The following is a 13,171-nucleotide window of genomic DNA, read 5'->3' on the forward strand; positions in this document are numbered from 1 at the left end:
ATTTTGAAAAGACAGAGACTCAAGTGACGCGCGATTCTTCCATGCCATTCGCAAAACTGTTTAGCTGCTGTTGTCAACTAGGAAGGCTACCAATCTGATCTTTCTCGGTTTTCGCTAGAACTGTAGAAGTTTATGCGAAGGACGTGGGAAGCGTCAGCACGTCTTCTCCCGTGAACTAGTTTGCTGGAAGAAGTGAGACAGTGACAGGCTTGATGCAGAATTCGCAGCCAATGTAGAAAATGGTTCACGACTTGCCAAACTTCACGCAGTAGCTGTTTATGAAAAATAGTTTCGAGGACGGAGGCAAGGGGGGAATAACACCGAATTCCGACAACACGGTCTAGATCGTCGACGATCTTCCGGAAACCCATTAGCGTTAAGCCATCAGCTTTGAAACAGTGAGAAAAACTTGCCCAATCTTGTCTTACTGCGGAGGATCAGCAGAAGCGGCGCCAAATCAGACAACTCCGATGGAACGCCGACATGTTCTCTTGGCTGCTCAGAACGGCCCGTCTTGGCATGAGGGTCCGAAGCCCGCGCAGCGCACTTTCAAGGCCGGGTATTGATGGACGCGGTGGCTTGATCCGGAGTCCGAGGGCCGCTGATGGCTGGCATAAACGGGTAAGACGAATCAAGTATCTTAATGCACTTTACTCCTCGAGGATCATCGGTAGTGAGAATTCTCCGAAACTGTCATCGGAGATTGTATTCGCTCTGCGACTTATATGTAAAGGGCGGTCCTGATAAACACGCAAAGATTGATCAAGTTGAGCTTTCAGCTGCACTCGGACCCATCGTTTTCACATCACCCATCACCAATTGACGCAATGCAGGAAGCAAACGTTTGGCTCATCACGGGCACCATCTCGTGCATAGGTGCCGCCCTCATGAAACAGTTCGCCGCAAGGGGTGATAAGGTCATCGCCACAGGTCGGAACGCTACAATGAGGCTGGCAGACAAGAAGTCGGATGCCGCTGTCCCTTTCGACATCAATGTAACCTCACCGCTGGCAGATATCAAAGCCCAGGTGCGAGAGGCTATCCAGATTTTCGGCCACATCGACTTCGTTGTCAGCAATGCTGGCTACTCTCTCCTGTCATCCATCGAGGAGGCGGAGTACGTATCCCTGAGGATAGAAAAATCACGCAAAGAAGTGAATCCTTGCTGGCGACTTGCCTGATGCGAAGCATTTGTTCAGAAAATGTTCGGCAGGAACCTTTTCGGAGCGATGAAGGTCGTCCAGGCCGTTCTCCCCCACTTTCGCGAGAGGAAATCGGGCACCTTTGGATTCATCGGTGCTGGGTTTGGCTGATCATCTTTCCCATTCATGGCTCACTACGGCATGACCAAGGCTGCACTCACACGTAAGTCTCTTATGCATCAAAGATTGAGTGCATCGTGGGCTTCAAAAGGCTGAATGTTGTACAGTATTCGTCGAGGGCCTTCAGAAAGAGACTGCTCATCTCGGAATCAAAGCCGTCATCTTCGAGCCCGGTGGTGTCGATACTAGTATTAATGACAAGAGAGACGACAAGTCACGGGCCGACAGACCTCCTCCTCCAATATTACGGACTACCAAGGCTTGTATGGCGAGGCTGTGGGAACGATCGCAGCAGAAGTATTTCCGAACCTCCCGTCTACTGTGAAAAAGCTTCCGCCGGTTGTTTGGGACGTGATCAAGGGGCAAGGCCTCGCAGCTGGAAAGATGTTCCCGATAAGGGTGCCAATTGGGGCTGACTCCGTGGCCGTGATTAGGCAAAAGTGTCAGGAGCAGCTTCGTCTATGTGACAAATGGGAGGAAGCTGCCTTGAGCACGGCCAGAGACGGGATTACTCAGGTTCCAAATGAGTACATGATGGAGAAGTTATCGATATTGCGGATGAACTGCGATTAAACTGGACAGCATTGACCAAAGAATCAATTCCACAAGCGAAGCTTTGCCATACCATGGGCCTGCGAAGGAGAGCATGCTATACCTGAATTTGTGTAGTGGAGTTCATCACTGTGCATATTCTTTGCGTAGCAAGCTTCTGTAAATACACTAGCCTACGACTCATTGAGAAGAAATAACCAAAGCTTTGAAAGACCAGGTCCTTGTTGTACAGGCTAAACCGCAAACTTGCTTCCACGAAAAGGCCCGAGCCGGCTAACGAATCGTCTACCGGGCTTTAGTCAGTGCACTGATACATATGTACTCAGAAAGAGACGCGTCTCGCACCAGTAAGATTTGAGACTTCAGGTCTATATAGGTTCTTGGGCAGCATGGGCCCCACGCGAATGGTCGATCAGTCGTGATCGAAATAGGCACTTGAAGGTCCGTTGTCGTCGACTCGACTGAAGGCGTGGAAGCAAATGCAGTCAGTGTTAATGGCGTTACGTGCGTAGCTTAATTGGGACAGAAAGTCTAGCAAGATCAGAAGATTAGCAGAGTACCAGACAAGTCAAGGGGCGAGATCTCGCATTGTGCAACGAAGACTTACTCTGGTCGGCGAGGTCGGCGAAGTCAGCGAAGTCGTCGCACGGCGCGCACCAACAGAGGACCACCAATGAGTGATAGCAAATCCCAGGAAAGGTATCAAGAGGATGAAGAATGCGTGCCGAGGTAGCCGGAGCAACGGCGGGGTGGCTGGCTCAGTTAAATTTGATCTGTCGGTCGAAGACACGTCCGCTGAAGTACCGCCTTGATGGCACTGCGGAGTCGGAGAGGCCGCCTCTGTGGGAATATTGTTTCCTTTCCACTCGACAAAGAAGTTGACAGGGCCATTAAATTGCGTGTAGTTGATTGTTCCAGTATTTCCGAACGGCGAATTGGCACCATGATTCCCCGGGTTGTGCGTCGTATTGAACTCCCTCACTGGCCCATTGTTCTGTGTCTCAGCCTGCGAGCAAACGTTGTTTGACGCCAAGTAGCTCGAGGGCCTCTGCCTCTGCTGATTTTCGAATGGTCGGGGAATGGATGGTTTGGTCCGGTCCATTGCCTGTCTCGGAGCAATCGGCCGTAAGAGGTTGCGTCGGAATGGGTTCTGTGTCCAGTCAATTGTCACGACTCGGAAGATGGTGTGGGTAGGAAGCTGCGCTGCGGCTCCAGATTTGACGTAGCAGAGCACGAGTAATAATTTTTAACGCAACTTTCCGCCCTCAGTGGTGTGCGAGGAGGGCTGGTCTTTGGTCGAAACGCGTCGAGGCTGCATTGCGGCCGGAGCAAGGGGCTACATCGGCATGTCGGTCAGAAACGCCAAGCCACAGTGTCCAGGGTATGTCCAATGAAAGCAAGGCTGACTGCAAGCGCGCAGCTCAAGCAAGTTCGCGCGTACGGTAGGTGTTGTCGTGAAGGAGTCTGAATACTGTGATGTTCATGTTGGGCATCAGTCGAACCCCTAAAGACGACTCCGCTCCCGTGCCCGGATGTCAAGCAGAAGCGAGACGCGAAACATCGTAGGCCACATGGGCACACTTGCCAGAAATGCATTTTTCTTTACATGGAAATCATGTTTATGATGCTTTTGGCACTTGCGTTCACTTATCAGGACGTGTCTAGTTGGTGGACTACCTACATGTACGCACATGTAAAGTAGTCATGATCATGTAGACATGGTGACATCTTGGCCAGGAGCAGCACTTCATTTGTGGAACTGTCGGCTTCAAGAGGAGCTGCTGCTAACATGTTCGATACGGCATTCGTACCCGTCAGTGTCGCGGCACATATGAGCCCAAAAGTCGCCCCCAAAAAACAACTCACACCCTCCACAATGAGGTAGTCTGCCTAACCGTTCTTCCGGTAACCTCAGCCTTACTAACAATATCCTTCCATTGTAGACACTCTCCCAAGTCTTCATGGCCATTTAATAAATACAAGTTGTTTAAAATGTTCCGATAAAGGCTTCCTGATATGTCGGATCTTAAACGTTGTCTGATCTTACGAATATCTGGGCGTGAGCCATTACTCTGACTGCCATTGCCATGTATGTTCCGAATGAAGCCTTGAGCTCCCTGGTTCCTCTAGAGACTGATGAAATCTGTGACAGTCATAAGTTATCGGTAGCTGTAGGCCCTACCTACACCATCCTGAGCTCGTCAGGCTGGCTTCTTGGAGCGGTGAGAACAGAAATCGCATCTACCACACCATCTCAAATCACCTTCGCGCCTTGTCGCTCACTTTACTGCTCCCGAAGCCCAATGAATCCTAAAACAGCCCCTCTCACGACACTTCGTGGGTGAATCATATGATTCCGGAGCTCAGTCATCTTTCCCCGAAAGACCCTTGGCCAAGTAGTCTTGCATGATAAGTCGCCTTACTTTCAATCTGGGCAACAACGAAGCAGGTATCTCTGTTCAATGAAGGTATGTAAACGGCTCTGGTGCACTTCACAGGCATACTTCCACCACTACATTATCTTACGGCCCCCAAGTTGTTAGCCAACGAATGCCACGTTCAAGCAATCGCCATCCAGCATATCTTTGCCCGCATACTTGTCGGCCACACCACCATCCTAATATAACAACAAAGTGCAAAACCTATGAATGCGAAAGGACCTATTGGTTTGGTCTTCTCACCGCCATCTGGCGGTTGATCATCCTTTTGGAGTGTCTGGAAGTTTCTTCACGGATTTGACCTCATGAAGTCATCACCATGGCAGAGCTCGTAGGGGTGGTAGCCGCCTCCAGCCAGCTAGCATCGTCTTGCCTCTCTCTTCTAGAGCTGGCAAAAAAGATAAAAGAGGCACCTTCGGCACTTCAAAATTATCAGACACAGCTACAAGAGCTTCACCATCTCTCCCTCTCCATATCTCAAAATCCTCTACTACAGACCCAAGAAGTCGGTATAATTACTCATTCTTTGAAAGCCCTCATTGAGAAAAGCTGTCTCAAGAGCCTACTCGGCAGAAACCGTCTGCACAGATCTATTGGCTTTTTGCTCAAAGAAAAAGATCTCGCCGCTCTGTTGGGTTCTCTCGAGAGGCACAAGTCTCACTTGTCTTTGGTCATCCAGAACATCGAAGCTCGAACACTTCACCAAATACATAACGAGATCAAAACAATGGCCAAACCATTCAACAATGTGGAAGGCAGGCGTGTCCCTCCCGACTCGAATGAAAATGCGTCCGATTTCGACCAGCAAGATTCTGTTCCCACGTCGCCTGTCTCAATTGCGCCCGATGCAGTAGCTGTGGTCTCTCGCAAGTATCAAAGCCACGCATCTTTTCCAAGAGAGGACGAGTCAGACTACGACTACGACGGAAATTATGACACGCCCAATCAGACTGAAGACAAAGCTCGGGTCCAATCTGGACTTTCTGATGAAGAACACCGTCGGGGCTTGAATCTAGGCATAGAGTTTGGAGGCGAAGCTACCTATTATGGCAACTATGCTGGTCACGGCGTTAACCAGTACAACGGACCGAAAATTGAAGACGACATCGATCTTCTGAACAGACTCGTAGAGCCACAGAGTGCCTCCACTCCAACGCGCACAACGGGCAATCCCTTCGATTCCCCGAGAACAGTGTATATGGGTTCTATAAAGACTGGGAGCGGCATACAGTTGAACGGCCTTCACGCAACATACTCTGGAACCCTGATGGGAATACCAAGAGTCAGTGCTCACTACAGCGGCTGTGTCTTGGCTGCTGAGTATGACAACAGTGGGAAGCCAACACGCCAGAGCCAGCACAATGGTCCTTACCTAAGAAAGTTGCAAAGAGGCGATGGGGGTAGCTCTCAAGGTAATGGGATGCACGGGAAAAACTGAAATTTTGCGCTTGTTACATTGGCTTCGGGTCCAGTTTCGGGATTACGTTTTAGTTCGAGAGCTTTTGTCTTTTCTTTTTTCTTTTTTCTTTTTCCATTTGTTACCTAAGTTAGTATGTCACTCGTTTGAGATTCATAAGATTCAATTCCACAATGAGTTTCCTTATACAATTGATTATTGCACTGACTGTATGGTCCCCTCTCTCCTTGTCAAAACCTATAAAGGTATACTCAAGACAGCGGAATAGATCTAGGGATGCTATCCAAGCGAGATGGAGCAAGTCTCAGCATGAGGCCAGCGAAGTGATCTCGCAGTAGTTTGATTCAACGAGTTTCAGACGTAACTGGTAAGAGTAGAGCCGTTGGAAAACCTTCGTTTCAAATCTTAAACAGTAACCCAACACATGGGGTTTGATGATCTATCACGACCTTCAATAGCTGGGGTGACGAATTGTTTTCACCTTTCAAATTGACAATGGTTGAGGTGTACCGGGCTTTGCATCATAAGAAATTCGGCCTGCAGGAAGAAAAAAGAGCGCAACTAGGGCCCCTTTATGGACTTCAGGATAGTGATGTGTCCCAGGTCCGGGTGAAGTCCAACCAGCACCTTGCCAGCCTTGCATTCCCTTGAGTTCAGCCACGGGATCTAGCTGAATAACACAATTTATCTCGCCGTACGGATGAGCGTGATATTGTCCCTTGAACTCGGCTTCACTATCCATGTAGACCGTTGTGATGCTGAAATATCTCGTTGAAGCTGAAGGCAGTGCGATCTTCCCCCGCCGGTATTTGCGTCCTTCGATCTCAGTTTGCGCTACCCATCCTTCCTCAAGACCTTGTTTGATGTAGGTGCAGAAATCTTCATAGTATGGGTTGCCAGGTCCATAGTCTTGATTGAGTCGCGTCTCTAGAGCTTTCCCGGGAGTCCTAAAACAGACGTGGTTGAGCAACTAGATTGGTTCCTGGCCAAAGCAAACCCCAAGGGTGGAGGCACTCACAAGTCCTGTACCTCATTCAGAAATTCGCAGCATCGAGAAACGAACTCTTTTGCCGTGGGCCATTGAGACACATCCAGCACCTCGGCCGTATCTGTCTTCTCCATTCTCGGATATGCAAATGACGGGAGCTGAGAAATAAGGAGGAAGTTCAAGTGTGGTATTATGCCCTCGAGAAGAAAACGAGCGCCCGGCGGCTGGGCCGAGTTTGTTTTGCCGGCGGTGGAAGCCGGAATGCCACGTGGTGCGGGGAAAAGGCGCTGCTTGAATTCCCTCGGTGACGCTGGCACGGCCTACCGATCGGCATAGCGGTGACGAAAGCGATCGTCTAATATAATTGGCTGTGTCATTGCCGCAATCGAAACCGTAAACTTCTGGCTAAAACAATTCTCGACCATATTTCCACGTTGGCAAACAATTCTCGACCATCTTTCCACATTGGCAACATCAAATACAAGACTTACGCTAAGGAAAATTCACTACCTCACCTATATTAACTATAATATTACAGGTAGACTAACTTTAGCACAGAATCTCAAAATAACACGGGGGCACATTGAATCTCGAAGAATATAAGATTCAGGGCTACATACGGGCTAATTCAACGGAATTCATGTGTACTGTATTGCATTGTGTGGTGATGTAATTCCATGGAACGAGTTTCTTTTTCTTTGGCTCTTTCGAAGGTGAGTGATAGCAGAGCGCCAAAACTTCTATTACAAAAACAAGGGAAAGAACGAGCAAATTGCAAAGAACCAAGCCGCTGTAGTTGTTTGTATTCAAGAGAGTCTCTCAAATTTGGATTGCTGGACGTGATCATGCGTCTGTATCTGTGAACCAGCACCTATCGTATGCGTATCAACTAGGAGATGAGAAATTGAGAATCGACACTTACATCACTACAGGTATGAGTAGGATCGATTCTCGAATTGTTGGTTTTAAATGGATTGAATTCTTTATATTAGTCCAAGGCCATTCGGTGATTTCCTAGAAATTCAAGCTTGGGGAAGATATTGCATGTGAAGAAAAGAAGGTACGTACAACGTTCTTGGCTACCGGCTACACCATGGGGTTCACAAGGTATCTATGCAATGCCACGAAAAATGATCTAAACGATCATTTTCAATCCGATGGACCTATCAGAAGCTGGCTTATTTAAATGTGGATTCATACCGTCTCACTGGGAACGGATGCCGGTGGGAGGCCGACATGACATAGCTTGGCGGTGTGAAATGCATGCCTGTTTGACACAACATGAAATCTGCGAAGTCCGCTTCTCAGGCTCAAAAACGATTTACAGTATTAGACGGAATGGGCTGGAAGTGTTCCGAGAATTCTTTAGACTAGAAAGATCCGAAATCAGCTGAAAGCAACTGGAAATGCTCATCGACAAACCAGCTGAGTCGACTACCTTGGTTCCGGGGCTGCCGTGGTCTTTAATCACAATTCTGGGCAGACGCACTGCAACCAGGGGCGGATGATCCATCCCGAAAGGGGAAGCTATATGCGACGCTGGGGTGACCAACAACACTAGATCGTACATATGCTTAATATGACTGCTTGGCAGCGTGGGTTTGTAGGATTCTGTAGGGAAGGTGTGGGTTTAAGGCTCAAGATCGATAAATCCAGCTTCTGTAATCATATTATTGGTCATTGAAAGTCATATGTTGAGATGAACCCCCTTCCTGCCCTCGATCTTGTATAAAGACTCGGTCCTGGTAATGGTCACAACTCCATCTCGTTCGTCATCCAGCAGGACCAATCTTGGATTCCAAGTCAAGAACATTCAACAAAATGAGGTCTCTCGTCGCCATTGCTGTCGCTTTCGTTGGTGTCGCCTGCGCCCTCGACCCCATCTGCGATGCCGAGTGCCAGAAGGGATGTGACGAAGCCTGCCAAACCGCCATCCAGACCACGTACGAAGCTGAAGCCGCCCTCTGGGTGAACGACATCGTGTCCGACGCTTTCTACTCTACTCCTTCAAACTTCACCGGTGCCAAGCCTGGCGACATCCTGCGATGGGAGAACGTGCCCGCTGCGCAGCTCTCTTCAAATTGGACCATTCCCGCCAGTTTGTCACTCTCCCGGGTTCTTTATGTCACCGAAGACATTGACCGCAAACCAATCCCTGCATCTGCATGGGTTCTCCTGCCGTTCTCCAACCCCTTTGCCAAGCCTGGTGCTACGGCCGAAGAGAACAAGCTGCGCACCGTTGTCTGGACCCACGGGACCGCCGGCCGCAGCCGTTTGTGTGCACCCACAAACAACAAGGGCCTTTACTATGACTGGAAAGCTCCATTCATTCTAGCCGAGTCTGGCTACGCAGTCATCGCTCCCGACTATGCCGGCCAGGGTTCCGATATCCCGCAGGGCTTCATGTACGAGTCCGGTTGGCTCCACGTTGCCGATGTCGCATATTCTCTCGTTGCCGCCAGAAAGGCCATCGGCGACCTTCTGGGACAGAAGTGGGTGGTCTACGGGCACAGCGAAGGCGGCATGACGGCTTGGCGAACCAACGAGCGTCTGGCTCAGCCCGACCAAGAAGCTCTTTTGGAAGCCGGCGAGTTCATCGGATCCGTGGCTGCTGCCCCTGCTCTGCGGCCGCAGAAGTTGATTCCCGCCTCTCTCTCGCTTGCTCAAGGAAAGGCCGCCCACGATCCCTTCTCGGTTTACCTCCTCCAATCTTTATCTTTACTCTTCCCTGAACAGATCAAGGTTGCGGACTACCTTGGAGATATCCCCTTGCAGCGCCTGGGTGCCCTCGACAAGTCATGCTTCACGTCTGGCTATGCCATCGTCGGTGACTTCACTCCGGAACAACTCTACAAGAATACGAGCTGGTTGACGCATCCGGCTGTCAACGACTGGGCTGTCCGTTACAACGGTCAGGGCCCGCACTCCATTGCGGCGCCGATGTTGGTGATTTCGGGCGAGATCGACACCATCACGCCCAACAACTTAACGCTCGACGACTTCAACCAGACTTGCACCTCATTTCCCGAGAGCGCTGTTCACGCTAGAGTCTACCCGAAAATGGGCCACGGGCAGGTTCTGGAAGCAGCGAGAGCTGACATTGCTGCATGGATCGCAGCGAGATTTGAGGGAGTTCCGGTGCAAAAGAACTGTGTGAAGGAGGTGGTCAAGCCGCTCACTGACAGATACGCTATCGGTGAGCTTTTCTGGCATGCAAATGCCCAGCCGTTTTGAGGGGCTGTTTGAAATGGGGTGAAGAAGCTCCCTTATGAGAGGTCCTGCAAGCAACACCACACAGATTCATCAGTTTCTCGGTCTCTTCGAAGTCACATGTCGATGACTTACATACTTAAGTAGAGATCCCATCTTCCAAAGAAGGCTCGCAACCACTGTGGACCTAGTAGCTTTGATTCGCATAAGTACATTCTATTCTTGGCTCCCGTTATCATCCGGAAACTCCATGCATTACTTGTAACGGAAGTTCCAATTCATAAGTGTCAATACATACCACAATATGTGCCGAGTACAAAGGCACTCAATCCGTCAACGATTGAGATTGAAATTCATTTTCTTCTCGCCCCTTCTTTGCCGCCAGTAATTCGTGCCCTCGAGTAATTCTGGACAACCTCGCACCATCCAGCCCCATTTCCGCAGGAACGCGGCGTTGACTTTCCAGCCACGGGGATCCCAAGACTCGCCCCAGACTATCAATTGTGGTCGCTCTACGCTGTCCTTCTTGTCATCAAGATGAAATATATCGACGCAAAAGTCGTCTTCGTCAAAGAAACCGAGCTCCTCGGCCCGGATGCCGGCTTCTCTCAGCGACGGAAACGGGAAAACGTCAAGAAAAGGATGGTGCGTAATCTTCTTTTGCGCTTCCGTCGGACGCAAATATGGAGGCCATGACAGTTCCTGACGAGGGTAGCAGGGGAGATCCGGGCCTTGGAGGTTGAACGGAGAGATAAAGTCATCCTCACAGATGGAGTGTACGTCGAAGCCCAGGATTTGTGTGTTGCGCCAGAGAGCAGTCAGCAGGTTTAGCGTGACGAGGGCGCTGAGTTGTCGGGGCGCGGGAGTTCCTAGAGAATCATTCCGTCGTGCCTCTTGTGCGAGGATCATCAACTCGTTCCTCCTCTTTGGGCATGAAAGAAGCGCGTAGCCTTCGTCTCCCGTCGTGCTCTGCAGATGACTGGATGATTCGGCTTCTGCTACGGTTTCGTTTATCACGCCTTGTAATTGACGAAGCGTCTCATGCTTCATTCTCCTACCTAGATACCCATGATCCAGTTAGACTATGTTCTACACCTTGCGATGAGTCAAGGAATACAGGCTAGACTGACGACGTGCTCTTTGGTTGAGGCGATTTTGAAGTTTCCTCCGCTCTTGACTTGACGTCAGGCCTGTCCAATCTTCTGCCGACTCTAGAGCTTCACTTTGCGCTGGCATTTGCCCCAAGGTTACTGGAATTATCTCTGACACTACAGAGAATTCTGTCTTCGTCAGTGACATCTTTTGTTCTTGAGGTGATACGTCCATATTGGCGAATTCTATTGTCTTCTCAGCTGTTCAAGCTTCTCATCAGTAGATAGTGAGGGGAAATTGAAGTAATACAAAGAGGCTGCCACGGCTGACTTTATGCTTTCCGCTGCGACCAGACGCTAGCGGTCCACTCCCGATTCAGGCGGTGCTATGTCCGGGCTTGGCTTGGCTTAGCTCAGCTCATTTACTCATCACCTCATCTTGGACGCGAGAGAATTCAAGTATTGAGTACGTCCATCAGATAACATTTTTCTTGATTTCCATCTGAACCATCCGAGGTTTTAGCATCTATGAGCCTTTGATCAGTAGCTGATACACTGTAAAGAAAGTAAAGATCCCCGCAGAAAGATTCTCATCTGGTTGGGAGAGGACCAGCTATATTGGGCGCGTTAGTGTAGCCTCTGTTTTACTCTAACTCCGCTGACAAGAAAGAGTTATAGGTGCTTTTGGTCACGGGTACTTGGGCCTGGCTATGCGTTTAATGCCGGCAGCCGATCCATGAGGTAGTTTACAAGCTGTCACGGTCAGCGGAACGAAAACGTCTTGTCAACACAGTGCAACCATTGTACTCTGCTGCAAGAGGAATCTGGTTTTTGTGCCGAAGCCCCATGCCTTTCATTCAATCTGGACGACTCAGACTCTCTGGTATCTTACGCCAGCCAGTTGCCATCCTCATCCTCGTAACCCATGTCGACGTACGTCCAGCCCTGCTGGGTCATCACCCCATCAATCTCCATGTGCTGCACCGCGATCCCGTTTGAGAATCTCTCCTTCTTGATCGTCTTGTGCGCCTCATTGATCTTGTCCATCTCCTCGTCGGTAAGTGTGACAAGGCGGATGTTCTCTTCGATGCGCTCCTTTTTGGCGCTTTTTGGGATGACTGCGACGCCGCGCTGAACGCACCAGGAGAGGGACACGACGCCCGCAGACACATCGTGCGCCTTGGCGATGCTGGTGAATAACTCGTGGGTGAGGATGTCATTTTGGGACGGGCGCGAGCCACCCATTGTGCTGTTTGAATCAGCATCTTAGCAACCCTTTCTCTTCCCGTCATCGATTCTTCATTCAAAAGATTGGTGTGACTCACCTCCAGCTCGTAACGACGATGCCTTTCTGTTTGCAATAGGGCACCAGCTTCAGGTTCGGGTTGAATGCATGCAGCTCAACCTGGTTGATGGCTGGCACGATCGTGGCCTCGGCAAGCAGCTCGTCCATGACCTTTGGCATGAAGTTACTGACGCCAATTGACCGGCACTTGGGACCGACCAGCTTCTCCATCAACTTCCAGGTCTCGATGAAGGTCGGGCTCTCCCACTTCTTCAGCACCTTCTTCTCCGGCGCCGGCGTCGTGGCCCACGGCCAGTGCATGAGGAAGACGTCGAGGTAGTCGAGGCCCATGGTGTCCAGCGAGATCTGCAGCGCCGTCGCGGGATCGTGATGCCAATCGCCCCAGAACTTGGTGACGACGGTGATCTCTGAGCGGGGGATACCGCTGTTGCGGATGGCCCGGCCCACGACTTCTTCGACGCCGTACAGTTGCGCCGTGTCAATGTGACGGTATCCGGACTTGAGGGCGTGCATGACGGACTCCTCCATAGCCTTGGAGTCATCCGTTCCGGGGGTGCCTAGGAGATGTCAGACCTGTGGGAAGGGGAAGGGAGGGGGACTTGCTCACCTTGCCATGTTCCTAGACCAACGGCAGGGAATTCAAGGCCTGTAAGAGGTTGGTCAGCTCATGAGTATTCATTTGATGCTCCTTGTAGCTCATCGCTATCAGTCGCGTACCATTGTTCAGCTTGAATGTCTTTGTGCAGACAGGTGGTGCCATGGTGAATAGACTTGTCGGTAGGCTATCTAGCTAGAATAGGGGCAGTATTGTCTACAAAGTCTTCAGTTTCTTGACCAGAGAATCTTT

The 13,171-nt window shown here is 50.3% G+C and overlaps 8 protein-coding genes across 8 annotated transcripts; 4 read left to right on the top strand and 4 right to left on the bottom strand.

Annotated features, from left to right (window-relative positions):
• Positions 1 to 827: 827 nt before the first annotated feature.
• On the top strand, positions 828 to 1,313 carry CORC01_04651 (uncharacterized protein; the record flags this gene model as incomplete). Its single annotated transcript, XM_022616298.1, has 2 exons — positions 828 to 1,117; positions 1,214 to 1,313. The coding sequence occupies 2 exons, from the start codon at positions 828 to 830 to the stop codon at positions 1,311 to 1,313; spliced, it is 390 nt and encodes a 129-aa protein (XP_022477149.1).
• Positions 1,314 to 1,516: 203 nt separating this feature from the next.
• On the top strand, positions 1,517 to 1,738 carry CORC01_04652 (uncharacterized protein; the record flags this gene model as incomplete). Its single annotated transcript, XM_022616299.1, has 1 exon — positions 1,517 to 1,738. The coding sequence occupies one exon, from the start codon at positions 1,517 to 1,519 to the stop codon at positions 1,736 to 1,738; it is 222 nt and encodes a 73-aa protein (XP_022477150.1).
• Positions 1,739 to 2,387: 649 nt separating this feature from the next.
• On the bottom strand, positions 2,388 to 2,976 carry CORC01_04653 (uncharacterized protein; the record flags this gene model as incomplete). Its single annotated transcript, XM_022616300.1, has 2 exons — positions 2,388 to 2,405; positions 2,482 to 2,976. The coding sequence occupies 2 exons, from the start codon at positions 2,974 to 2,976 to the stop codon at positions 2,388 to 2,390; spliced, it is 513 nt and encodes a 170-aa protein (XP_022477151.1).
• A 2,063-nt stretch (positions 2,977 to 5,039) lies between these two features.
• Positions 5,040 to 5,750, top strand: CORC01_04654 (uncharacterized protein; the record flags this gene model as incomplete). Its single annotated transcript, XM_022616301.1, has 1 exon — positions 5,040 to 5,750. One exon carries the CDS (start codon positions 5,040 to 5,042, stop codon positions 5,748 to 5,750), a length of 711 nt encoding a protein of 236 aa, XP_022477152.1.
• A 463-nt stretch (positions 5,751 to 6,213) lies between these two features.
• CORC01_04655 (p-hydroxylaminobenzoate lyase) lies at positions 6,214 to 6,851 on the bottom strand (the record flags this gene model as incomplete). Its single annotated transcript, XM_022616302.1, has 2 exons — positions 6,214 to 6,676; positions 6,748 to 6,851. 2 exons carry the CDS (start codon positions 6,849 to 6,851, stop codon positions 6,214 to 6,216), a joined length of 567 nt encoding a protein of 188 aa, XP_022477153.1.
• A 1,687-nt stretch (positions 6,852 to 8,538) lies between these two features.
• On the top strand, positions 8,539 to 9,951 carry CORC01_04656 (uncharacterized protein; the record flags this gene model as incomplete). The annotated part of the gene is made up of 1 exon (XM_022616303.1): positions 8,539 to 9,951. The coding sequence occupies one exon, from the start codon at positions 8,539 to 8,541 to the stop codon at positions 9,949 to 9,951; it is 1,413 nt and encodes a 470-aa protein (XP_022477154.1).
• Positions 9,952 to 10,260: 309 nt separating this feature from the next.
• Positions 10,261 to 11,163, bottom strand: CORC01_04657 (uncharacterized protein; the record flags this gene model as incomplete). Its single annotated transcript, XM_022616304.1, has 2 exons — positions 10,261 to 10,985; positions 11,058 to 11,163. The coding sequence occupies 2 exons, from the start codon at positions 11,161 to 11,163 to the stop codon at positions 10,261 to 10,263; spliced, it is 831 nt and encodes a 276-aa protein (XP_022477155.1).
• A 743-nt stretch (positions 11,164 to 11,906) lies between these two features.
• On the bottom strand, positions 11,907 to 13,084 carry CORC01_04658 (aldo/keto reductase; the record flags this gene model as incomplete). The annotated part of the gene is made up of 4 exons (XM_022616305.1): positions 11,907 to 12,267; positions 12,344 to 12,881; positions 12,932 to 12,970; positions 13,042 to 13,084. The coding sequence occupies 4 exons, from the start codon at positions 13,082 to 13,084 to the stop codon at positions 11,907 to 11,909; spliced, it is 981 nt and encodes a 326-aa protein (XP_022477156.1).
• Positions 13,085 to 13,171: the final 87 nt, after the last annotated feature.

The sequence above is a fragment of the Colletotrichum orchidophilum genome (genome assembly GCF_001831195.1).
Source record: "Colletotrichum orchidophilum strain IMI 309357 chromosome Unknown Scaffold_31.1, whole genome shotgun sequence".
Lineage (NCBI taxonomy): Eukaryota > Fungi > Ascomycota > Sordariomycetes > Glomerellales > Glomerellaceae > Colletotrichum > Colletotrichum orchidophilum.